Genomic DNA, 26,379 nt, shown 5'->3' with positions numbered 1-26,379 from the left:
CTACCCTATGCTCTGACCTCTTTCTCCCCTCTCTCTCCAGATGAAATCTCGCGTCTTGTGACCGGCCGCCCAACAACCTGCCCGCTTGACCCTATCCCCTCCTCTCTTCTCCAGACCATTTCGGAGACCTTCTCCCTTACCTCACCTCGCTCATCAACTCATCCCTGACCGCTGGCTACGTCCCTCCCGTCTTCAAGAGAGCGAGAGTTGCACCCCTTCTGAAAAAACCTACACTCGATCCCTCCGATGTCAACAACTACAGACCAGTATCCCTTCTCTCTTTTCTCTCCAAAACTCTTGAGCGTGCCGTCCTTGGCCAGCTCTACCGCTATCTCTCTCAGAATGACCTTCTTGATCCAAATCAGTCAGGTTTCAAGACTAGTCATTCAACTGAGACTGCTCTTCTCTGTATCACGGAGCGCTCCGCACTGCTAAAGCTAACTCTCTCTCCTCTGCTCTCATCCTTCTAGACCTATCGGCTGCCTTCGATACTGTGAACCATCAGATCCTCCTCTCCACCCTCTCCGAGTTGGGCATCTCCGGCGCGGCCCACGCTTGGATTGCGTCCTACCTGACAGGTCGCTCCTACCAGGTGGCGTGGCGAGAATCTGTCTCCTCACCACGCGCTCTCACCACTGGTGTCCCCCAGGGCTCTGTTCTAGGCCCTCTCTTATTCTCGCTATACACCAAGTCACTTGGCTCTGTCATAACCTCACATGGTCTCTCCTATCATTGCTATGCAGACGACACACAATTAATCTTCTCCTTTCCCCCTTCTGATGACCAGGTGGCGAATCGCATCTCTGCATGTCTGGCAGACATATCAGTGTGGATGACGGATCACCACCTCAAGCTGAACCTCAGCAAGACGGAGCTCCTCTTCCTCCCGGGGAAGGACTGCCCGTTCCATGATCTCGCCATCACGGTTGACAACTCCATTGTGTCCTCCTCCCAGAGCGCTAAGAACCTTGGCGTGATCCTGGACAACACCCTGACGTTCTCAACTAACATCAAGGCGGTGTCCCGTTCCTGTAGGTTCATGCTCTACAACATCCGCAGAGTACGACCCTGCCTCACACAGGAAGCGGCGCAGGTCCTAATCCAGGCACTTGTCATCTCCGTCTTGATTACTGCAACTCGCTGTTGGCTGGGCTCCCTGCCTGTGCCATTAAACCCCTACAACTCATCCAGAACGCCGCAGCCCGTCTGGTGTTCAACCTTCCCAAGTTCTCTCACGTCACCCCGCTCCTCCGCTCTCTCCACTGGCTTCCAGTTGAAGCTCGCATCCGCTACAAGACCATGGTGCTCGCCTACGGAGCTGTGAGGGGAACGGCACCTCAGTACCTCCAGGCTCTGATCAGGCCCTACACCCAAACAAGGGCACTGCGTTCATCCACCTCTGGCCTGCTCGCCTCCCTACCACTGAGGAAGTACAGTTCCCGCTCAGCCCAGTCAAAACTGTTCGCTGCTCTGGCCCCCAATGGTGGAACAAACTCCCTCACGACGCCAGGACAGCGGAGTCAATCACCACCTTCCGGAGACACCTGAAACCCCACCTCTTCAAGGAATACCTAGGATAGGGTAAGTAAGGGTAGGTAATCCTTCTCCCCCAACAAGATTTAGATGCAGGTGGCTGTTCCACTGGTTGTCATAAGGTGTATGCACCAATTTGTAAGTCGCTCTGGATAAGAGCGTCTGCTAAATGACTTAAATGTAAATGTAAATTGTAGTCAGCCAGTTAGGGCTACAGTCCGTGCTCCCAAATACTGGGGAAAAGCATTGTAGTCAGCCAGTTAGGCCTACAGTCCGTGCTCCCAAATACTGGGGAAAAGCATTGTAGTCAGCCAGTTCGGCCTACAGTCCGTGCTGCCAAATACTGGGAAAAGCATTGTAGTCAGCCAGTTAGGACTACAGTCCGTGCTCCCAAATACTGGGGAAAAGCATTGTAGTCAGCCAGTTCGGCCTACAGTCCGTGCTCCCAAATACTGGGGAAAAGCATTGTAGTCAGCCAGTTCGGCCTACAGTCCGTGCTGCCAAATACTGGGGAAAAGCATTGTAGTCAGCCAGTTCGGCCTACAGTCCGTGCTCCCAAATACTGGGGAAAAGCATTGTAGTCAGCCAGTTCGGCCTACAGTCCGTGCTCCCAAATACTGGGGAAAAGCATTGTAGTCAGCCAGTTCGGCCTACAGTCCGTGCTCCCAAATACTGGGGAAAAGCATTGTAGTCAGCCAGTTCGGCCTACAGTCCGTGCTCCCAAATACTGGGGAAAAGCATTGTAGTCAGCCAGTTCGGCCTACAGTCCGTGCTCCCAAATACTGGGGAAAAGCATTGTAGTCAGCCAGTTAGGGCTACAGTCCGTGCTCCCAAATACTGGGGAAAAGCATTGTAGTCAGCTAGTTAGGGCTACAGTCCGTGCTCCCAAATACTGGGGAAAAGCATTGTAGTCAGCCAGTTCGGCCTACAGTCCGTGCTCCCAAATACTGGGGAAAAGCATTGTAGTCAGCCAGTTCGGCCTACAGTCCGTGCTCCCAAATACTGGGGAAAAGCATTGTAGTCAGCCAGTTCGGCCTACAGTCCGTGCTCCCAAATACTGGGGAAAAGCATTGTAGTAAGCCAGTTAGGACTACAGTCCGTGCTCCCAAATACTGGGGGAAAGCATTGTAGTCAGCCAGTTAGGGCTACAGTCCGTGCTGCCAAATACTGGGGAAAAGCATTGTAGTCAGCCAGTTAGGGCTACAGTCCGTGCTGCCAAATACTGGGGAAAAGCATTGTAGTCAGCCAGTTAGGGCTACAGTCCGTGCTGCCAAATACTGGGGAAAAAGTAGGATTCATTAGGTTACATCATTACCACCACAGTAGCCCCACACGGCTATAAAAATGTATTACGCAACCAGATGGCCATTAAACACACAACAGCATGGCATATTTAGATAGTGGAATAGGCCGAGACTAAATCATATTTCCTTTCTATTTTACAGCTCAGAGACAAGGCACCTTCTTTGTCTTTAGAGTATCATTATCACACAAGTCATTTGCTGATGGCCCCAAGCCTATACTACGCCATCTACTGGTATAACGTCATTATGAAATGCCGTTCTAAAACAACCTTTAGACTTTTATTTTGGAAATGAAACCCGGAAGCTGCAAAGCAACTAACATCTGGGCTAGAGTTGAGTGATTAGTTAACTTTGACTAACTTTGACTAGACTACGTTCACTTCCTGTCCTTTGCAGATGCCACATTCGTGACAAAAGTTTGTACGTATAGAGAAGATCTGTAACTACTGAGTAAAGGGAGACCAATTAAGAATTGAATATGTAAATCTTAATTAACAGGGTTTGTACATTTACAGATCTAATTTAAAATGGTTACGTTTCATGCATGGCTTTTCTTACAATCCTAACAATTTACGTATGGATTTCCTTACGATGCTTGGTTCAACTTTTTGGCAGGTATTTGGCTCGCAACCCAAAGTTTGGAAAATGTCAAAGTCTCACAACAGAGCCTTCAACCTCAAGGGGGCGCTGCGATTCCACGCCAACGGAGCCTTCAACCTCAAGGGCGCTGCGATTCCACGCCAACGGAGCCTTCAACCTCAAGGGGAGCTGCGATTCCACGCCAACGGAGCCTTCAACCTCAAGGGGAGCTGCGATTCCACACCAACAGAGCCTTCAACCTCAAGGGGAGCTGCGATTCCACGCCAACGGAGCCTTCAACCGCAAGGGAGCTGCGATTCCACGCCAACGGAGCCTTCAACCTCAAGGGGAGCTGCGATTCCACGCCAACAGAGCCTTCAACCTCAAGGGGAGCTGCGATTCCACGCCAACGGAGCCTTCAACCTCAAGGGGCGCTGCGATTCCACGCCAACAGAGTCTTCAACTTCAAGGGGAGCTGCGATTCCACGCCAACGGAGCCTTCAACCGCAAGGGGGCGCTGCGATTCCACGCCAACAGAGTCTTCAACCTCAAGGGGGAGCTGCGATTCCACGCCAACGGAGCCTTCAACCTCAAGGGGGCGCTGCGATTCCACGCCAACGGAGCCTTCAACCTCAAGGGGCGCTGCGATTCCACGCCATTGTGGGCATCCCCATTGAAATAAATGACATCCGGTGCAACACAAACTGCTTATGGGTAATGTAAGGCTTATGGGTAATGTAAGGCTTATGGGTAATGTAAGGCTTATGGGTAATGTAAGGCTTATGGGTAATGTCAGGCTTATGGGTAATGTAAGGCTTCAACATAAATGAGGTGGACGGAGACCATCTTCTCAACGGCTGGCCATGCCTTCCGCCTGGCTACTCCAACCTCGGCCAACAGCTCCGCCCCCCGTAGTTCCTCACCCAAGCCTCTCCAGGTTCTCCTTTACCCAAATCCAGATAGCAGATGTTCTGAAAGAGCTGCAAAACCTGGACCCGTACAAATCAGCTGGGCTTGATAATCTGGACCCGCTATTTCTGAAACTATCTGCCGCCATTGTCGCAACCCCTATTACCAGCCTGTTCAACCTCTCTTTCATATCGTCTGAGATCCCCAAGGATTGGAAAGCTGCCGCAGTCATCCCCTCTTCAAAGGGGGAGACACCCTGGACCCAAACTGCTATAGACCTATATCCATCCTGCCCTGCCTATCTAAGGTCTTGAAAGCCAAGTCAACAAACAGGTCACTGACCATCTCGAATCCCACCGTACCTTCTCCGCTGTGCAATCTGGTTTCGAGCCGGTCACGGGTGCACCTCAGCCACACTCAAGGTACTAAATGATATCATAACCGCCATCGATAAAAGACAGTACTGTGCAGCCGTCTTCATCGACCTCGCCAAGGCTTTCGACTCTGTCAATCACCAAATTCTTATCGGCAGACTCAACAGCCTCGGTTTTCGGATGACTGCCTTGCCTGGTTCACCAATTACTTTGCAGACAGAGTTCAGTGTGTCAAATCGGAGGGCATGCTGTCCGGTCCTCTGGCAGTCTCTATGGGGGTGCCACAGGGTTCAATTCTCGGGCCGACTCTTTTCTCTGTATATATCAATGATGTTGCTCTTGCTGCGGGCGATTCCCTGATCCACCTCTACGCAGACGACACCATTCTATATACTTTCGGCCCGTCATTGGACACTGTGCTATCCAACCTCCAAACGAGCTTCAATGCCATACAGCACTCCTTCCGTGGCCTCCAACTGCTCCTAAACGCGAGTAAAACCAAATGCATGCTTTTCAACCGATCGCTGCCTGCACCCGCATGCCCGACTAGCATCACCACCCTGGATGGTTCCAACCTTGAATATGTGGACATCTATAAGTACCTAGGTGTCTGGCTAGACTGCAAACTCTCCTTCCAGACTCACATCAAACATCTCCAATCAAAAATCAAATCCAGAGTCGGCTTTCTATTCCGCAACAAAGCCTCCTTCACTCACGCTGCCAAGCTTACCCTAGTAAAACTGACTATCCTACCGATCCTCGACTTCGGCGATGTCATCTACAAAATGGCTTCCAACACTCTACTCAGCAAACTGGATGCAGTCTATCACAGTGCCATCCGTTTTGTCACTAAAGCACCTTATACCACCCACCACTGCGACTTGTATGCTCTAGTCGGCTGGCCCTCACTACATATTCGTCGCCAGACCCACTGGCTCCAGGTCATCTACAAGTCCATGCTAGGTAAAGCTCCGCCTTATCTCAGTTCACTGGTCACGATGGCAACACCCATCCGTAGCACGCGCTCCAGCAGGTGTATCTCACTGATCATCCCTAAAGCCAACACCTCATTTGGCCGCCTTTCGTTCCAGTACTCTGCTGCCTGTGACTGGAACGAATTGCAAAAATCGCTGAAGTTGGAGACTTTTATCTCCCTCACCAACTTCAAACATCAGCTATCCGAGCAGCTAACCGATCGCTGCAGCTGTACATAGTCTATTGGTAAATAGCTCACCCTTTTCACCTACCTCATTCCCATACTGTTTTTATACTGTTTTTATTTATTTACTTTTCTGCTCTTTTGCACACCAATATCTCTACCTGTACATGCCCATCTGATCATTTATCACCAGTGTTAATCTGCAAAATTGTATTATTCGCCTACCTCCTCATGCCTTTTGCACACATTGTATATAGACTGCCCATTTTTTTCTACTGTGTTATTGACTTGCTAAATTGTTTACTCCATGTGTAACTCTGTGTTGTCTGTTCACACTGCTATGCTTTATCTTGGCCAGGTCGCAGTTGCAAATGAGAACTTGTTCTCAACTAGCCTACCTGGTTAAATAAAGGTGAAATAAAAAAAAAAAAAAAAAAATAAACAGTTCAATCTCAAAGTGGGGTACAAAAATGTCACACTATTTCATCACCAGACGCAGAGAACGATTTGAGATTGATTAGGACTGGGGAGGTATAGGTTAGTGGGCCTGGGCCCCACGGAACCGCCAACGCTGGGCCCCACGGAACCGCCAACGCTGGGCCCCACGGAACCGCCAACGCTGGGCCCCACGGAACCGCCAACGCTGGGCCCCACAGAACCGCCAACGCTGGGCCCCACAGAACCACCGTACTGGGCCCCACAGAACCACCGTACTGGGCCCCACAGAACCACCGTACTGGGCCCCACAGAACCACCGTACTGGGCCCCACAGAACCACCGTACTGGGCCCCACAGAACCACCGTACTGGGCCCCACAGAACCACCGTACTGGGCCCCACAGAACCACCGTACTGGGCCCCATAGAACCACCGTACTGGGCCCCATAGAACCACCGTACTGGGCCCCATAGAACCACCGTACTGGGCCCCATAGAACCACCGTACTGGGCCCCACAGAACCACCCCCACAGAACCACCGTACTGGGCCCCATAGAACCACCGTACTGGGCCCCATAGAACCACCGTACTGGGCCCCACAGAACCACCGTACTGGGCCCCATAGAACCACCGTACTGGGCCCCATAGAACCACCGTACTGGGCCCCATAGAACCACCGTACTGGGCCCCATAGAACCACCGTACTGGGCCCCATAGAACCACCGTACTGGGCCCCATAGAACCACCGTACTGGGCCCCATAGAACCACCGTACTGGGCCCCATAGAACCACCGTACTGGGCCCCATAGAACCACCGTACTGGGCCCCATAGAACCACCGTACTGGGCCCCATAGAACCACCGTACTGGGCCCCATAGAACCACCGTACTGGGCCCCATAGAACCACCGTACTGGGCCCCATAGAACCACCGTACTGGGCATATATTCCTTATTCCTGGGAACAACATAATACATCAAATGGCCAAAAACTAGATTATAGGCCATGATGCAAACACGTAGCCTAACACTGAAAACAAATCTCTTCCACAGTAGGCTAAAGCTCTTCATCCGATCAGCAGGCAGTGCTTGGATTTGGTCACTACACTGCCTGGAATTCAACTTCCTCTCAAGACCTCAACAAGTCAGAATGTTGAATACAATTATATATTTTTAAATATCATAGTAGAGGTCGGGAGAGTAGTTTCCTTATTCAAACGCTAATTTCTATTTTGACGTAGAATAGAATGCAACGTCGTGTTTCCAGGCAAGGCACGACAGCCCAACAAAGCCACAATCCCTTTATGTAATCTATAGCCACCCATTTGATAACCTGGGCGCAACATGAGTTCCCTTATCTGGGTTGGAACAATTCAGAAGTGTGCCGAACATGACAGGGATACTGTGTAATAGAGAATCAAAATTAACGATATATGCGGGTTACAAAATCCGGGGCTGTTCCCACCCGCTGCACCTGTCATATGAACTCAGCGGGGAACACCGGGAATTCTACGGCAGCAGGAATTCCAAACTGCGCGGTGTAACATACCCAGCCAACAGGTGTATCTAGCCTAGTGCCCGAATTCGTCTGGAGAACGACCAAACAGCTCGTTAAAAAGTATTAGTGTTAAAAGTAGTTTTCCGTTTCAAACAAACACAGTTGCATAATAACCGGCGGGTTCAGTGATCTATGGGTTGATAGTTAATCCGGTCCCCGTGACCCGACGGCTCTCGCTACTTCCAATCACATATTCTCATCGACAAAAGAGAATAGTGGGGTTCAAAAGCCCCCCCCGTACGGTCCACGGACACCCCAAGTTAATGGACACGTTAAACGAGAGAAGTTGTCGAGGGCAGCTCACCTTGTGTCTCTGGAGATGCGTTGCTGCTGTCCTGGTCGGCCATTCCTGACGTCGACTGAGGGATTAGCCTGGAGACGGTGGAACGGGGGAAACCGGTCCCCTGGCGGACAGGTGGAGGACAACACACCCTTCTGTTTTAATCACATCTCTGATCGCTGTTCATGCACCTGTTCCGTCCCCCCCTAAAGAATAGGCTAATCATACTGATAAATAAGGGTTTCTGAACGACGTGTACGCATTCCTTGGCTTTATCAACGACAGTATGGGCACAAGTTCAGAGTCCGCAGCTCAGACGAAGTGAAATTAATACACAGTGGGGTTTAATACTGTGTAACTCTTACAGCGGGTTCACTTCATGTGAAACATTAACCTAGATGATTCAGATAAGTGTTGATACAACTCGCCTAAAAAAAACGTACAGATCTAGGATCAGCTTCCCCTGCCCCAAATCCTAACCATTAGTGAGGGGAAATGCTGAAATGATCCCAGATCAGCGTTTAGGGCCAACTTCACGCGACACAGTAGATAGACTACCGTATATGTAAATATACTGCCACCTACTGGTAAAACCTGGATAATGATCATAACGATCATGGTATTGCTTTGGCTGTACTCAGACAGACGTAACAATGTGTTACGTTTTAATAGCTAAACACTGTCTTCATCAGGGTATCATGACTATTTCAAATGTATATTTCTTAAAAAGTAATTTCAGAATATTTTGGAAAGCAAGCTGGCTAACTCATTGACCCTGCTTTGTAGTTGGCCCCTGTGGTGTTGGTCTTAGTGGTGACTGTTTTACAACCATGATTACACTGCAACATAGACACAATGAGACACAATGTGGAACATATTTAGACGAAGTTGTCAAACGTTTCTAATATTTTCTATTTAACTGAGTTTGAGTTCTTGTGTATTTAATTTATGCTATGTTTTGCTCTTCATTTGAGTTATTTAGGTGATTGTGGTTTGTTGAAATGATTTTATTTTGGGCTCATTTATTTCAGAAATAGGAAAGACATTGAAGGCAGTTTTTACAAGCGTTTTAGTCACCTCAGGGGCAACGAGTAAAAACACAAATACATACAATATCTGAGGGGGTACTGTGGACCATAAAACAGGATCAATAACTTGATTTCTGGTTTATTAAGAAAGCACTTGCTCCCAGGTATTTTTTGTAACGTTTCATCAGGCATCCATACAGATCCCCTGGGAGCAGCTGCGGTGTCCTTTTGTCGTGAATTCACCTACAACTCCAGCATGTGCCTATGTTCTTCAGCTTTTGTCATTAACAAGCCTAAAACTTAGATGTTTGTTTTGGGTTGTCAAGTAAGACAATTCCCATTTCAAACTTATCTTTACCCCCAAAAAATAAACAAAAGTTATTTCAGAATATTTAATATTTAGGCAAGCTAACGCACCGAGCCTGCTTTGTAGTAAACCCCTCAGAACAGAAAGATAAACAATAATGAAATATTCCAACAGGCGTAGAGACCAACAGCAAACACAGTGAATAGTTAACACAGATAAATAGACCCGATTGAAGTGTTGGGTAATATGTACATCCATCCCAATGCATTACCTGAAAGCAGTGAGCAGGGCTGCAAAAGAAATCAACAGATAAGACCTTTCTCTCGAGCAGCAGCCTGTTGTACTGTCTGACCCTTCATAAGACATGATTTGTTTTGTAGGGTGACCACATGTTCCAGATTGGGCCGGATAGTCCCACATTTTGGCCCTTTGTCCCACAACCAATCATGTCCTGTATTTTACCCACAAATTCAAAAAACAACTAATTTACTCCCCCCCAAAAAAAGCAGGATGCTTCTGCCCAAAACTGTATTAAATGTAGAATACAAAGTTCCACAAAATCATTCCATATTTGGGTATTTTACATGTGGTCACCCTAGTCAGTGGCAGTGGTATAAAGTACTTTAAAATACTACTTAAGTTTTCTTTTTTACTTAAGTCCTTTTTTGGGGTATCTGTACTTTACAATTCATATTTTTGTCAAATATTACTTAACTACAGTTGAAGTCGGAAGTTTACAGACACTTAGGTTGGAGTCATTAAAACTCGTTTTTCAACCACTCCACAAATTTCTTGTTAACAAACTATAGTTTTGGCAAGTCGGTTGGGATATCTACTTTGTGGATGACACAAGTCATTTTTCCAACAATTGTTAACAGACAGAATATTTTACTTATAATTCACTGTATCACAATTCCAGTGGGTCAGAACTTTACATACACTAAGTTGACTGTGCCTTTAAACAGCTTGGAAAAGACTATTGTTATGTTTGGAGGAAAAAGGGGGAGGCTTGCAAGCCGAAGAACACCATCCCAACCGTGAAGCACAGGGGTGGCAGCATCATGTTATGGGGGTGATTTACTGCAGGAGGGACTGGTCCACTTCAAACTAGAAAGCATCATGAGGAAAGAAAATGATGTGGATATATTGAAGCAACATCTCAAGACATTAGTCAGGAAGTTAAAGCTTGGTCGCAAATGGGTCTTCCAAATGGACAATGACCCCAAGCATACTTCCAAAGTTGTGGCAAAATGGCTTAAGGACAACAAAGTCAAGGTATTGGAGTGTCCATCACAAAGCCCTGACCTCAATCCTATAGAACATTTGTGGGCAGAACTGAAAAAACATGTGCGAGCAAAGAGGCCTACAAACCTGACTCAGTTACATCAGCTCTGTCAGGAGGCCTACAAACCTGACTCAGTTACACCAGCTCTGTCAGGAGAAATGGGCCAAAATTCACCCAACATATTGTGGAAGGCTACCTGAACCGTTAACCCAAGTTAAACAATTTAAAGGCAATGCTACCACATTTTAATTGAGTGTATGTAAACTTCTGACCCACTGGGAATGTGATGAAATAAATAAAAGCTGAAATAAATCACTACTATTATTCTAACATTTCACATTCGTAAAATAAAGTGGTGATCCTAACTGACCTTAGACAGGGAATGTTTACTAGGATTAAATGTCAGGAATTGTGAAAAGTTTAAATGTATTTGGCTAAGGTGTATGTAAACTTCTGACTTCAACTGTACATTCCTAAAGAAAATAATGTACTTTTTACTCCTTACATTTTCCCCGACACCCAAAAGTACTCATTACATTTTGAATGGTTAGCAGGACAGGAAAATGGTCCAATTCACACACTAATCAAGAGAACATCTCTGGTCATCCCTACTGCCTCTGATCTGGAGGACTCACTAAGCTTTGTTTGTAAATGATGTCTGAGTGTTGGAGCACCCTTGGCTATCTGTAAATTAAAAATGTAAAAAGCTAATATTGCCGTCTGATTTGCTTAATATAAGGAATTTGAAGCATTTCATTATTTTACTTTTGAAACTTAAGTATATTTAAAACCAAATACTTTGACGTTTACTCAAGTAGTATTTTACTGACTTTTACTTGAGTCATTTTCTATTAAGGTATCTTTACTTTTTACACCACTGGTCACATCCTGTTTCTCTCTGTCCCCTCGTGTGCATCTACAGCCAATGTTTACACCTACAGCCAATGTTTACACCTACAGCCAATGTTTACACCTACAGCCAATGTTTACACCTACAGCCAATGTTTACACCTACAGCCAATGTTTACACCTACAGCCAATGTTTACACCTACAGCCAATGTTTACACCTACAGCCAATGTTTACACCTACAGCCAATGTTTACACCTACAGCCAATGTTTACACCTACAGCCAATGTTTACACCTACAGCCAATGTTTACACCTACAGCCAATGTTTACACCTACAGCCAATGTTTACACCTACAGCCAATGTTTACACCTACAGCCAATGTTTACACCTACAGCCAATGCTTTTAAATCCATGACGGGGAGTGTACACTTCAGGAGATGTGTTGAGAATAGGGATGCAGCCATAGTGTACACTTCAGGAGATGTGTTGAGAATAGGATGCAGCCATAGTGTACACTTCAGGAGATGTGTTGAGAATAGGGATGCAGCCATAGTGTAGACTTCAGGAGATGTGTTGTAGAATTAGGATGCAGCCGTAGTGTACACTTCAGGAGATGTGTTGTAGAATTAGGATGCAGCCATACGGGGGCAGTTCTGCTGTGTTCCCAGTTCAGGTGTCGCCTGTGAGAACAGCCATGCCGGCTCCTGAGGGCCCCAGTTTCACCAGTAGAAGGATCTGGTGAGGAAAGTGGCTGCTGAGCCGAGCCAGCTGCCAGAGGTGTTGTCCTTGGCTGCGGTACGGGACACGGCGCGGTCCGTCTCGCTCTCGGGACTCTCGTCCTCTGGGAGGTAGTCTGGTATTGATACGTTCTCCTCCCTCACATTACCACCACACACACTGAGGGGGAGCAGGACCTGGGAGGAGAGAAGAGGAGGGAGGAGAGGTGAGAAGAGGAGAGAAGAGAAGAGAAGAGGGAGGAGAGAAAAGGAGGCAGGAGAGAAGGGGAGAGAAAAGGAGGGAGGAGAGAAGAGAGAGAAGAGGGAGGAGAGAAGGGGAAGGAGGAGAAGAGAGAAGGGGAGGGGAGAGAAGAGGGGAGGGAGGAGAAGAGAGAAGGGGAAGGAGGAGAAGAGAGAAGGGGAGGGGAGAGAAGGGGAGGGAGAGAGAGGGAGGGAGGAAGGGGAGGAGAGAGAAGGGGAAGGAGAGAGAAGGGGAGGGGGGAGAAGGGGAGGGGAGAGAAGGGGAGGAGAGAGAAGGGGAGGAGAGAGAAGGGGAGGGAGAGAGGGGAGGAGAGAGAAGGGGGAGAGAAGGGGGAGGAGAGAGAAGGGGAGGAGAGAGAAGGGGAGGGGAGAGAAGGGGAGGGAGAGAAGGGGAGGAGAGAAGGGGGGGAGAGAAGGGGGAGAGAGAAGGGGAGGGAGGAGAAGGGGAGAGAGAAGAGGGGAGGAGAAGAGAGAAGGGGAGGGAGGAGAAGAGAGAAGGGGAGGGAGGAGAAGAGAGAAGGGAGGGAGGAGAGAAGGGGAAGGAGGAGAGAAGGGGAAGGAGGGAGAAGGGGAGGGGAGAGAGGGGAGGAGGAGAGAAGGGGAGAGAAGGGGAGGAGAGGGGAGAGAAGGGGAGGGAGGAGAAGAGAGAAGGAGGAGAAGAGAGAAGGGGAAGGAGGAGAAGAGAGAAGGGGAAGGAGGAGAAGAGAGAAGGGGAGAGGAGGAGAAGAAAGAAGGGGAGGGGAGAGAAGGGGAGGGGAGAGAAGGGGAGGAGAGAGAAGGGGAGGGGAGAGAAGGGGAGGGGAGAGAAGGGGAGGGGGAGAAGGGGAGGGGAGAGAAGGGTAGGGGGAGAAGGGGAGGGGAGAGAAGGGGAAGGAGAGAAGGGAAGGGGAGAAGGGGAGGGGGGAGAAGGGGAAGGAGGAGAGAAGGGGAAGGAGGAGAGAAGGGGAAGGAGGAGAGAAGGGGAAGGAGGAGAAGAGAGAAGGGGAGAAGGGAGGAGAGAAGTGAGGGAGGAGAGAAGAGGCACACAGAAATTAACATGGAAGCTCAGGCCATTGTTCTTTCATTCTTTCCTGAGCCAAGTGTCTCACCTCATCCCCAACTTCATTCCTCACCACCTGTTGGGCTGACAGCACCTTGGTAGCAGCGATGGCCGACGCCAGACTCTACAGGGAGAGATGGACACTATTAAATTACAACACTTTAACCAATGGGCTAATCTGTGTGTGTAGCTCTGTAGGCAGGGGTGTGTGTGTGTAAGAGAGACAGACAGAGAGACACACAGACGGAGAGACACACAGACGGAGAGACACACAGACGGAGAGACACACAGACGGAGAGACACACAGACGGAGAGACACAGACTGAGAGACACAGACGGAGAGACACAGACTGAGAGACACAGACGGAGAGACACAGACGGAGAGACACAGACTGAGAGACACACAGACTGAGAGACACACAGACTGAGAGACACACAGACTGAGAGACACACAGACTGAGAGACACACAGACTGAGAGACACAGACTGAGAGACACAGACTGAGAGACACAGACGGAGAGACACAGACAGAGAGACACAGACGGAGAGACACAGACTGAGAGACACAGACTGAGAGACACAGACGGAGAGACACAGACGGAGAGACACAGACTGAGAGACACAGACTGAGAGACACAGACTGAGAGACACAGACTGAGAGACACAGACTGAGAGACACAGACTGAGAGACACAGACAGAGACACAGACTGAGAGACACAGACTGAGAGACACAGACTGAGAAACACAGACTGAGAAACACAGACTGAGAGACACAGACTGAGAGACACAGACTGAGAGACACAGACTGAGAGACACAGACTGAGAGACACAGACTGAGAGACACAGACTGAGAGACACAGACTGAGAGAGACAGACGGAGAGAGACAGACGGAGAGAGAGACAGACGGAGAGAGAGACAGACGGAGAGAGAGACAGACGGAGAGAGAGACAGACGGAGAGAGACAGACGGAGAGAGAGACAGACGGAGAGAGAGACAGACGGAGAGAGAGACAGACGGAGAGAGAGACAGACGGAGAGAGACAGACGGAGAGAGACAGACGGAGAGAGACAGACGGAGAGAGACAGACGGAGAGAGACAGACGGAGAGACACAGGCGGAGACACACAGACTGAGAGACACAGACTGAGAGACACAGACTAAGAGACAGACTGAGAGACACAGACGGAGAGACACAGACGGAGAGACACAGACGGAGAGACACAGACTTAGAGACACAGACTGAAGACACAGACTGAAAACAGACTGAAGACACAGACTGAAGACACAGACTGAGAGACACAGTCTGGAGACACAGAAAAGACACAGACTGAAAACAGATGAGAGACACAGACTGAGAGACACAGACGGAGAGAGACAGACGGAGAGAACAGACGGAGAGACACAGACGGAGAGAGAGAAGACGGAGAGAGAGACAGACGGAGAGACACAGACGGAGAGACACAGACGGAGAGAGAGACAGACGGAGAGAGAGACAGACGGAGAGACACAGACGGAGAGACACAGACGGAGAGAGAGACAGACGGAGAGAGAGACAGACGGAGAGAGAGACAGACGGAGAGAGAGACAGACGGAGAGAGAGACAGACGGAGAGACACAGACGGGCCAGAGAGACAGACGGAGAGAGAGACAGACGGGAGAGAGACAGACGGAGAGAGACAGACGGAGAGAGACAGACGGCCAGAAGACACGGAGAGAGAGACAGACGGAGAGAGAGACAGACGGAGAGAGACAGACGGAGAGAGACAGACTGGCCAGAGAGACAGACGGGAGAGACAGACGGAGAAGACAGACGGAGAGACAGACGGAGAGAGACAGAGAGAGACAGGCGGAGAGACACAGACGGAGAGACACAGGCGGAGAGACACAGGCGGAGACAGACGGAGAAGACACAGACGGAGAGAGAGACAGACTGGAGAGAGAGACAGACGGAGAGAGACAGACGGAGAGAGACAGACGGAGAGAGACAGACGGAGAGAGACAGACGGAGAGAGACAGACGGAGAGACACAGGCGGAGAGACACAGACGGAGAGACACAGGCGGAGAGACACAGGCGGAGACAGACGGAGAGAGAGACAGACGGAGAGAGACAGACGGAGAGAGACAGACGGAGAGAGAGACAGACGGAGAGAGAGACAGACGGAAAGAGAGAGACAGACGGAAAGAGACAGACGGAGAGAGACAGACGGAGAGAGACAGACGGAGAGAGACAGGCGGAGAGACACAGACGGAGAGACACAGACGGAGAGACACAGACGGAGAGAGAGACAGACGGAGAGAGACAGAGACAGGCGGAGAGACACAGACGGAGACAGACAGGCGGTGAGACAGACGGAGAGACACAGACGGAGAGAGACAGACGGAGAGAGACAGACGGAGAGACACAGACGGAGAGAGACAGACGGAGAGAGACAGACGGAGAGAGACAGACGGAGAGAGACAGACGGAGAGAGACAGACGGAGAGAGACAGACGGAGAGAGACAGACGGAGAGAGACAGACGGAGAGAGACAGACGGAGAGAGACAGACGGAGAGAGACAGGCGGAGAGACACAGACGGAGAGACACAGACGGAGAGACACAGACGGAGAGAGACAGACGGAGAGAGAGACAGACAGAGAGAGAGAGTCAGATGGAGTTACTTCAGTGGGCAGGTCAGAGCGGATGCGAACGGTGCATCTCTTAGAAGCCACCTGGAAGGTGAAGCTGATCACTCCTTTCACCTTCAGCAGAGCCTCCTCACACACACCTCGCTGGGCCTGGACAACACACAGTCAGTTTGTGTACAGCAGGGTTTCCGGAAGCCGGTAAACCATGGATTTTATAGCCGATAAACTACATGAAAATCCAATAAATAAAATTGTTGCCGGACAAATTGTCTGGGAGAAGAAAAGTCCACTGCAAAATAATGATTTTTTAAATTGATGGAAATACCCATTGACGTCAAAGGCAAATATACTTTTCATAAGATAATAAATCCTTGGACATTAGTGTTGGTTGTGTGTTTCTATTCCTACTCACACAGAGGACAGAGGTTCTCATAAGGGACTTCAGCTAAGTGTACCCTGACTGGCCAGAAGACAGAGGTCTTCAGCTAACTGGCCAGAAGACAGAGGTCTTCAGCTAACTGGCCAGAAGACAGAGGTCTTCAGCTAACTGGCCAGAAGACAGAGGTCTTCAGCTAACTGGCCAGAAGACAGAGGTCTTCAGCTAACTGGCCAGAAGACAGAGGTCTTCAGCTAACTGGCCAGAAGACAGAGGTCTTCAGCTAACTGGCCAGAAGACAGAGGTCTTCAGCTAACTGGCCAGAAGACAGAGGTCTTCAGCTAACTGGCCAGAAGACAGAGGTCTTCAGCTAACTGGCCAGAAGACAGAGGTCTTCAGCTAACTGGCCAGAAGACAGAGGTCTTCAGCTAACTGGCCAGAAGACAGAGGTCTTCAGCTAACTGGCCAGAAGACAGAGGTCTTCAGCTAACTGGCCAGAAGACAGAGGTCTTCAGCTAACTGGCCAGAAGACATAGGTCTTCAGCTAACTGGCCAGAAGACAGAGGTCTTCAGCTAACTGGCCAGAAGACATAGGTCTCAGCTAACTGGCCAGAAGACAGAGGTCTTCATCTAACTGGCCAGAAGACAGAGGTCTTCAGCTAACTGGCCAGAAGACATCAGGTCTTCAGCAGTGAACCCTGACTGGCCAGAAGACATAGGTCTTCAATCACTGGCCAGAAGACAGAGGTCTTCCCACTGTCCAGAAGACAGTTATCAATCACTAAACTAGCCAGAAGACATAGGTCTTCAGCTAGTGAACAGTTATCAATCACTAGGCCAGAAGACATAGGTCTTCAGCTAACTGGCCAGAAGACATAGGTCTTCAGCTAAGTGTACCCTGACTGGCCAGAGGACAGAGGTTCTCATAGAGGTCTTCAGCTAAGTGTACCCTGACTGGGAAAAACTGGAAAAAGCTGTTGATAATCCCTGTTTCCAGTAAGGCCTCCGAGAGGGGATTCTTTCTCCAAAACAGAGTAAAGATGGCCTCAAGATCGCTCCTTGACGACAAAGTAACGAGGCTGATGTGCATCAAGCTGCTTCAAGGAGATGGACAGTTTTGACTACCCAGCAGCAGCTCACTTTTACCAGGCCAAGATCTGCTACAAACGCAAGTAAATTAGAGGCAAATGATTGTGTTTGTCAGGCACATTCCTAGCATTTCTGCTGTCGCACTAGGCCAGATATACATACTCCACCCCTGTGTCATGTATAGTATAAAGATTTGGAATGGATTTGTAGACGAGAAGTCATGTGTATCATAGTCAATTAGTACATTTCAGTTGAGCTTATTCAGTAGCACTTGGAAACAACACTGTTGCCAACTACACACATCAGAAAGATACAATGCTGCAATCACTAGTCAGCCCACTGTCTATAGTAGGAAACAGTTATCAATCACTAGTCAGCCCACTGTCTATAGTAGGACACAGTTATCAATCACTAGTCAGCCCACTGTCTATAGTAGGACACAGTTATCAATCACTAGTCAGCCCACTGTCTATAGTAGGAAACAGTTATCAATCACTAGTCAGCCCACTGTCTATAGTAGGAGACAGTTATCAATCACTAGTCAGCCCACTGTCTATAGTAGGAGACAGTTATCAATCACTAGTCAGCCCACTGTCTATAGTAGGAGACAGTTATCAATCACTAGTCAGCCCACTGTCTATAGTAGGAGACAGTTATCAATCACTAGTCAGCCCACTGTCTATAGTAGGAGACAGTTATCAATCACTAGTCAGCCCACTGTCTATAGTAGGAAACAGTTATCAATCACTAGTCAGCCCACTGTCTATAGTAGGAGACAGTTATCAATCACTAGTCAGCCCACTGTCTATAGTAGGAGACAGTTATCAATCACTAGTCAGCCCACTGTCTATAGTAGGAGACAGTTATCAATCACTAGTCAGCCCACTGTCTATAGTAGGAAACAGTTATCAATCACTAGTCAGCCCACTGTCTATAGTAGGAGACAGTTATCAATCACTAGTCAGCCCACTGTCTATAGTAGGAAACAGTTATCAATCACTAGTCAGCCCACTGTCTATAGTAGGAGACAGTTATCAATCACTAGTCAGCCCACTGTCTATAGTAGGAGACAGTTATCAATCACTAGTCAGCCCACTGTCTATAGTAGGAGACAGTTATCAATCACTAGTCAGCCCACTGTCTATAGTAGGAAGCAGTTATCAATCACTAGTCAGCCCACTGTCTATAGTAGGAGACAGTTATCAATCACTAGTCAGCCCACTGTCTATAGTAGGAGACAGTTATCAATCACTAGTCAGCCCACTGTCTATAGTAGGAGACAGTTATCAATCACTAGTCAGCCCACTGTCTATAGTAGGAGACAGTTATCAATCACTAGTCAGCCCACTGTCTATAGTAGGAGACAGTTATCAATCACTAGTCAGCCCACTGTCTATAGTAGGAGACAGTTATCAATCACTAGTCAGCCCACTGTCTATAGTAGGAGACAGTTATCAATCACTAGTCAGCCCACTGTCTATAGTAGGAGACAGTTATCAATCACTAGTCAGCCCACTGTCTATAGTAGGAGACAGTTATCAATCACTAGTCAGCCCACTGTCTATAGTGAGACAGTTATCAATCACTAGTCAGCCCACTGTCTATAGTAGGAGACAGTTATCAATCACTAGTCAGCCCACTGTCTATAGTAGGAGACAGTTATCAATCACTAGTCAGCCCACTGTCTATAGTAGAAACAGTTATCAATCACTAGTCAGCCCACTGTCTATAGTAGGAAGACAGTTATCAATCACTAGTCAGCCCACTGTCTATAGTAGGAGACAGTTATCAATCACTAGTCAGCCCACTGTCTATAGTAGGAAACAGTTATCAATCACTAGTCAGCCCACTGTCTATAGTAGGAGACAGTTATCAATCACTAGTCAGCCCACTGTCTATAGTAGGAGACAGTTATCAATCACTAGTCAGCCCACTGTCTATAGTAGGAGACAGTTATCAATCACTAGTCAGCCCACTGTCTATAGTAGGAGACAGTTATCAATCACTAGTCAGCCCACTGTCTATAGTAGGAGACAGTTATCAATCACTAGTCAGCCCACTGTCTATAGTAGGAGACAGTTATCAATCACTAGTCAGCCCACTGTCTATAGTAGGAGACAGTTATCAATCACTAGTCAGCCCACTGTCTATAGTAGGAGACAGTTATCAATCACTAGTCAGCCCACTGTCTATAGTAGGAGACAGTTATCAATCACTAGTCAGCCCACTGTCTATAGTAGGAGACAGTTATCAATCACTAGTCAGCCCACTGTCTATAGTAGGAGACAGTTATCAATCACTAGTCAGCCCACTGTCTATAGTAGGAGACAGTTATCAATCACTAGTCAGCCCACTGTCTATAGTAGGAGACAGTTATCAATCACTAGTCAGCCCACTGTCTATAGTAGGAGACAGTTATCAATCACTAGTCAGCCCACTGTCTATAGTAGGAGACAGTTATCAATCACTAGTCAGCCCACTGTCTATAGTAGGAGACAGTTATCAATCACTAGTCAGCCCACTGTCTATAGTAGGAGACAGTTATCAATCACTAGTCAGCCCACTGTCTATAGTAGGAGACAGTTATCAATCACTAGTCAGCCCACTGTCTATAGTAGGAGACAGTTATCAATCACTAGTCAGCCCACTGTCTATAGTAGGAGACAGTTATCAATCACTAGTCAGCCCACTGTCTATAGTAGGAGACAGTTATCAATCACTAGTCAGCCCACTGTCTATAGTAGGAGACAGTTATCAATCACTAGTCAGCCCACTGTCTATAGTAGGAAACAGTTATCGATCACTAGTCAGCCCACTGTCTATAGTAGGAGACAGTTATCAATCACTAGTCAGCCCACTGTCTATAGTAGGAGACAGTTATCAATCACTAGTCAGCCCACTGTCTATAGTAGGACACCGAGTGGTTATCAATAACCCACGTATATCAAAATGGACAGGTCGGGGGGCTCCTGTTTGGAGCTCCACTCAAACAAAACATTTGATTGGTTTGATAAGTAACAATGCGTCACTAGTTTCTATTTAGACTCCACCACTAGACCCCTTTTCAGCATATTTCTGCCTTCCTCCAGGCTTTCCTGACTTAAGCCTGGCTTCTGAGGATATGCATGTAGTGAGCTGTGTGTATATATACAGTTGAAGTCGGAAGTTTAAATAACCCTTAGCCAAATACATTTAAACTCAGTTTTTCACAATTCCTGAGATTTAATCCTAGTACAAATCCCCTGTTTTAGGTCAGTTAGGATCACTACTTTTGTTCTTCGGCTTGCAAGCCTCCCCCTTTTTCCTCCAAACATAACGATGGTCATTATGGCCAAACAGTTCTATTTTTGTTTCACCAGACCAGAGGACATTTCTCCAAAAACTACAATCTTTGTCCCCATGTGCAGTTGCAAACCGTAGTCTGGCTTTTTTACGGCGGTTTTGGAGCAGTGGCTTCTTCCTTACTGAGTGGCCTTTCAGGTTATGTCGATATAGGACTCGTTTTACTGTGGATATAGATACTTTTGTACCCGTTTCCTCCAGCATCTTCACAACGTCCTTTGCTGTTGTTCTGTGATTGATTTACACTTTTCACACCAAAGTATGTTCATCTCTCGGAGACAGAACGCGTCTCTTTCCTGAGCGGTATGACGGCTGCGTGGGCCCATGGTGTTTATACTTGCATACTGTTGTTTGTACAGATGAACGTGTTACCTTCAGGCGTTTGGAAATTGCTCCCAAGGATGAACCAGACTTGTGGAGGTCTACAATGTTTTGGCTGATTTCTTTTGATTTTCCCATGATGCCAAGAAAAGAGGCACGGAGTCTGAAGGTAGGCCTTGAAATATATCCACAGGTACACCCCCAATTGACTCAAATTATGTCAATTAGCCTATCAGAAGCTTCTAAATCCATGACATCATTTTCTGGGCTTTTCCAAGCTGTTTAAAGGCACAGTCAACTTAGTGTTTGTAAACTTCTGACCCACTGGAATTGTGATACAGTGAATTATAAGTAAAATATTCTGTCTGTTAACAATTGTTGGAAAAATGACTTGCTATGCACAAAGTAGATGTCCGAACCGACTTGCCAAAACTATAGTTTGTTAACAAGAAATTTGTGGAGTGGTTGAAAAACTAGTTTTAATGACCCCAACCTAAGTGTAAGTAAACGTCCAACTTCAACTGTATGTATATATAGAGTAGACTGTCATCAAGGCAAAGGGTGGCTACTTTGAAACATATTTAGATTTATTTAACACTTTTTTGGTTACTACATGATTCCATATTGTGTTATTTCATCGTTTTGATGTCTTCACTATTATTCTACAATGTAGAAAATAGTACAAATAAAGAAAAACCCTGGAAGGAGTAGGTGCGTTTCAAACTTTTGACTGCTACGGTATATATACACTCACAGTGCTGTCCAGGCCTTGGATGTGCAGAGTGACAGACTTGTTCTTCCCTTTGGAGGAGTTGAGGAAGAACTGGGGTTTGTTTCTCCTCCTCTCTTTCTCTGGGCTGGGCGGGGCTGGGGTGGGCGGGGCACTCAGGATTCCATACACCTCCCGCGACAGGGTATTGATGTCATCACACAAACCACTCCTACAAGAGACAGGGCCAGGATGTCAGGTGACCTGGCTATATACAGGAAGTACCAGATAATAACATGACTATATACAGGGAGTACCAGGTAATAACATGGCTATATACAGGAGTACCAGTAATAACATGGCTATATACGAGCTGATGTGCATGGCTATATACAGGAAGTACCAGGTAATAACATGAGGGTACCAGCTAACATGCAGGGAGTACCAGGTATAGGTAGGGTTAAAGTTACTAGGCAACAGGATAGATAAAGACAATACCAGGCAGCGTATACAGGAGTTATATGTGTGTGTAGTGTGTGTGTTGTCAGTGTAGCGTATGTATGTGTGAGTGTGTTCAGTCCAGTGCGTGTGTGTAGAGTCAGTGCCAGAGAGTTAGTACAAAAAGAGACAGGACCAAGAGAGGAGTAGGATTAATTGAAAACATTCATTTGCCCAGTTGATTGATGCACATTGTTGCAATTCACAATTGTGATGCCGAAGCCATAGGTAGACAGTTTTTTTACACACACACACACACAGTTAAACAGGGACCTGAGAGAGTGGACTGACCTCTCCATCAGGGTCACCAGGCTGACCATCATGCCCAGTTCATTCTTCATAGTGGTGACGTTCAGGGGCCACTCTGCCAGGTAGCGCATAGTCTTGAGAGGAGAGATCACAAATCAGAAAGAGACACTACTACATCCTGTTCCCAAGTTTCAGGGGGATGTTGAGTGTCACTGTCATGTTGGCATTGTTTTTGAATGTGTATTGTCTGGTTAGATTTAGCCTCGGTCATCCAGGCTTCCTTTCCTCAACGAGACAAGACTTGGAAGGATGACCAGCGTGAGACAATTATATTAGAAGGAACTGCTTTGTATACTGTTTATTTTTATTTATTTTTTTACAGTTTCCAACTAGCTTTACTATAATGTAAACAAATACAGCTCATTCTGCAGCTGTAACCTATTAGTCATATAGTGATTTATGGGATCTCTGTTGTTGTCTGTTCTGTTCTTGCTTGTTTGATTGTCATTGTGGTTTCTGTAGCTAGGGGGCCAGTAGCAGGTTAAACCGACCTGCAGGGTGGCGAACAGCACTTGCGGGTCCTGGTGGTCCAGGAAGAGAACCAGGCCGGGGAGACAGCCCTGGTCCTGGACTATTGCCTCCCGGTTCTGGGGCTCCGACGCCAGGTCCCGGAGCTGGGTCACCACAGACAGAGCATCCATCATCTTAATTAATCTAACTTACCGAGTCTCTGCAGGCAGAGAAATAAGATATATAATTAGACACAGTAGATGTATTGAAAAGGACAGGTGGGTGATGCTAACACACACACTCTCTTGTCACTGCCTTGCTTGGCCTCGCTAACGATACTGTGTATGTCGAGCTAGCTACAGTTATCTAGGGTTTGTTGCTACCCAGCTAAGCTACAGTTATCTAGGGTTTGTTGCTACCCAGCTAAGCTACAGTTATCTAGGGTTTGTTGCTACCCAGCTAAGCTACAGTTATCTAGGGTTTGTTGCTACCCAGCTAAGCTAACGTTATCTAGGGTTTGTTGCTACCCAGCTAAGCTAACGTTATCTAGGGTTTGTTGCTACCCAGCTAAGCTACAGTTATCTAGGGTTTGTTGCTACCCAGCTAAGCTACAGTTATCTAGGGTTTGTTGCTACCCAGCTAAGCTACAGTTATCTAGGGTTTGTTGCTACCCAGCTAAGCTACAGTTATCTAGGGTTTGTTGCTACCCAGCTAAGCTACAGTTATCTAGGGTTTGTTGCTACCCAGCTAAGCTACAGTTATCTAGGGTTTGTTTGCTACCAGTTATCTAGGGTTTGTTGCTACCCAGCTAAGCTACAGTTATCTAGGGTTTGTTGCTACCCAGCTAAGCTACCGTTATCTAGGGTTTGTTGCTACCCAGCTAAGCTAACGTTATCTAGGGTTTGTTGCTACCCAGCTAAGCTAGTTATCTAGGGTTTGTTGCTACCCAGCTAAGCTAACGTTATCTAGGGTTTGTTGCTACCCAGCTAAGCTAACGTTATCTAGGGTTTGTTGCTACCCAGCTAAGCTAGTTATCTAGGGTTTGTTGCTACCCAGCTAAGCTAGTTATCTAGGGTTTGTTGCTACCCAGCTAAGCTACAGTTATCTACGGCTTGTTGCTACCCAGCTAAGCTAGTTATCTAGGGTTTGTTGCTACCCAGCTAAGCTAGTTATCTAGGGTTTGTTGCTACCCAGCTAAGCTACAGTTACCTAGGGTTTGTTGCTACCCAGCTAAGCTAGTTATATAGGGTTTGTTGCTACCCAGCTAAGCTAACGTTATCTAGGGTTTGTTGCTACCCAGTTAAGCTAGTTATCTAGGGTTTGTTGCTACCCAGCTAAGCTACAGTTATCTAGGGTTTGTTGCTACCCAGCTAAGCTAGTTATATAGGGTTTGTTGCTACCCAGCTAAGCTAACGTTATCTAGGGTTTGTTGCTACCCAGTTAAGCTAGTTATCTAGGGTTTGTTGCTACCCAGCTAAGCTAGTTATCTAGGGTTTGTTGCTACCCAGCTAGCTAAACGTAAAATACATATAAACGACGAAAAAATACAATGAATGAATTGAGTAGTTAACGTCAATGTCATGAAACACATATCTATATAGATTAGCAAAACAAGTTCGTTAACTAAGCTAGCTAATAACTTATTTGGCTGAAAACTAACTTCACTTATATCCAGATATGTTTTTTTTTGTTGTTGAAAGTATGGTAAGTTAGTTTGCAACTTTTCTTTTATTATATAATATATATACAATATATATTTTGATCAACTATTACAAATTCCGTTAAAAGTCGGTAACTAAAACCGCCAAGATTTGAAACGTCTTACCGCGAGACAAACCGGCTCGTGCACACAGACAAAACAACGATTTTGTGGAAAGGGGGAAGCCTCATTAGTCGAAAGCTTCTGCCACGTTGCATGGTGAGCCCTTCTGATTGGCGTAGATTTTTTTTATTCCAATTGAAATGTCCAATCACGGCACGTTTTGCTGAGCACGGGCTATTTCAGTTCGCCTGGAGAATTTTATTTCACGATTTCTTTGCTACGTTTTGGTCCCATTTCTAAATTAACCATGTGGTAAGAGAAGATGATCAACCTTATTCGTAGTATACAGTTTATACATCTAATATTTGCCAATATTGAGTCCATACTAGCTAACTAGTTTATCAGTCTACCTACCGCCATCTGATGAATGTGTTTTGAAGATGCAGTGTTTTAGAATACTGCAATAGGCGAATTTGTTTTGCATGGGCCGGTACCCCGGTTCAGTGGCGATAATATTTAAGGAGCAATAGAATGGTCTAAAATGTATTAACTCCGCTCACCCATGGCACCGGGACATGCAAAACGAAAAACAATGGAATGGTCTAAAACTCGCCCACCCGCGATGCTAGAATGGTCAATGGAATGGTCTAAAATGTATTCGTCACCCATGGCACCGGGACATTAGAATTTATTTGATTATTAAAGAACTATTTTGTCACCTTTTTTATTTGATTATTAAAGTATATTTTGTGCAAGATTTTAAAGTTAATTTATTTTACTTTACTTTATTTGATATACAAAATGTGTGAGTGAGCAACCAAGCGTTCTTCCATTCAATTTCAGTAATATATGCATTCCAGAGGAATTTCCCTCTCGGAGGGATCTTGTTGGAGTTAAAGTTATTTTATTAATGTGTTATTACATTTCTTATCCAGCAGGGGGCAACCTTCCAACAAATTGTGCATCTGTCTTGACATGTTCTCAAAAATCATGAATTTAGTAGTTTAATTTAGTAAATCCTGGAGGTATTGTTTTGGATATAGTATCACATTCTTTATAATGTATTGGGAAGTTGTGCTTCTAAGAACTTTCTCTAAGAGAGTAGATTTTCTTCTTTATCAAATAATTGAAGCACAAATATAATATTTCTTTCAAACCACTTAGGGAAGAACAAAGACTTGTTTTTAACAACAATATCTTTGTTGTTCCACGTAAGTGTTTTGTGTTGGGAGAAGTTATGGACATAATATAGTTTCCAGGCTACAAGGGCTTGTGGTC

The 26,379-nt window shown here is 46.8% G+C and overlaps 2 protein-coding genes across 2 annotated transcripts in view; both read right to left on the bottom strand.

The window, feature by feature from the left end:
• LOC118383766 (ensconsin-like) overlaps positions 1-8,423 on the bottom strand; it is a 102,561-nt gene extending 94,138 nt beyond the window's left edge. Inside the window, exon 1 of the mRNA XM_052471703.1 lies at positions 8,155-8,423. Coding sequence (XP_052327663.1) covers positions 8,155-8,197 — 43 coding nt within the window. The 5' untranslated portion in view covers positions 8,198-8,423. The remainder of the gene's footprint in view (positions 1-8,154) is intronic.
• A 709-nt stretch (positions 8,424-9,132) lies between these two features.
• Positions 9,133-25,287, bottom strand: armc1l (armadillo repeat containing 1, like). The gene is made up of 7 exons (XM_052471697.1): positions 25,165-25,287; positions 23,381-23,559; positions 22,872-22,963; positions 22,128-22,314; positions 16,279-16,395; positions 13,667-13,741; positions 9,133-12,515 (listed from the first exon to the last, which is right to left on the bottom strand). Exons 2-7 carry the CDS (start codon positions 23,531-23,533, stop codon positions 12,321-12,323), a joined length of 819 nt encoding a protein of 272 aa, XP_052327657.1. The 5' UTR covers positions 23,534-23,559; positions 25,165-25,287; the 3' UTR covers positions 9,133-12,320.
• Between the last annotated feature and the right edge of the window lie 1,092 nt (positions 25,288-26,379).

The sequence above is a fragment of the Oncorhynchus keta genome, chromosome 19, assembly GCF_023373465.1.
Source record: "Oncorhynchus keta strain PuntledgeMale-10-30-2019 chromosome 19, Oket_V2, whole genome shotgun sequence".
Lineage (NCBI taxonomy): Eukaryota > Metazoa > Chordata > Actinopteri > Salmoniformes > Salmonidae > Oncorhynchus > Oncorhynchus keta.
Note: the sequence above shows the minus strand (reverse complement) of the source record. Positions and strands in the feature narration are given on the sequence as shown.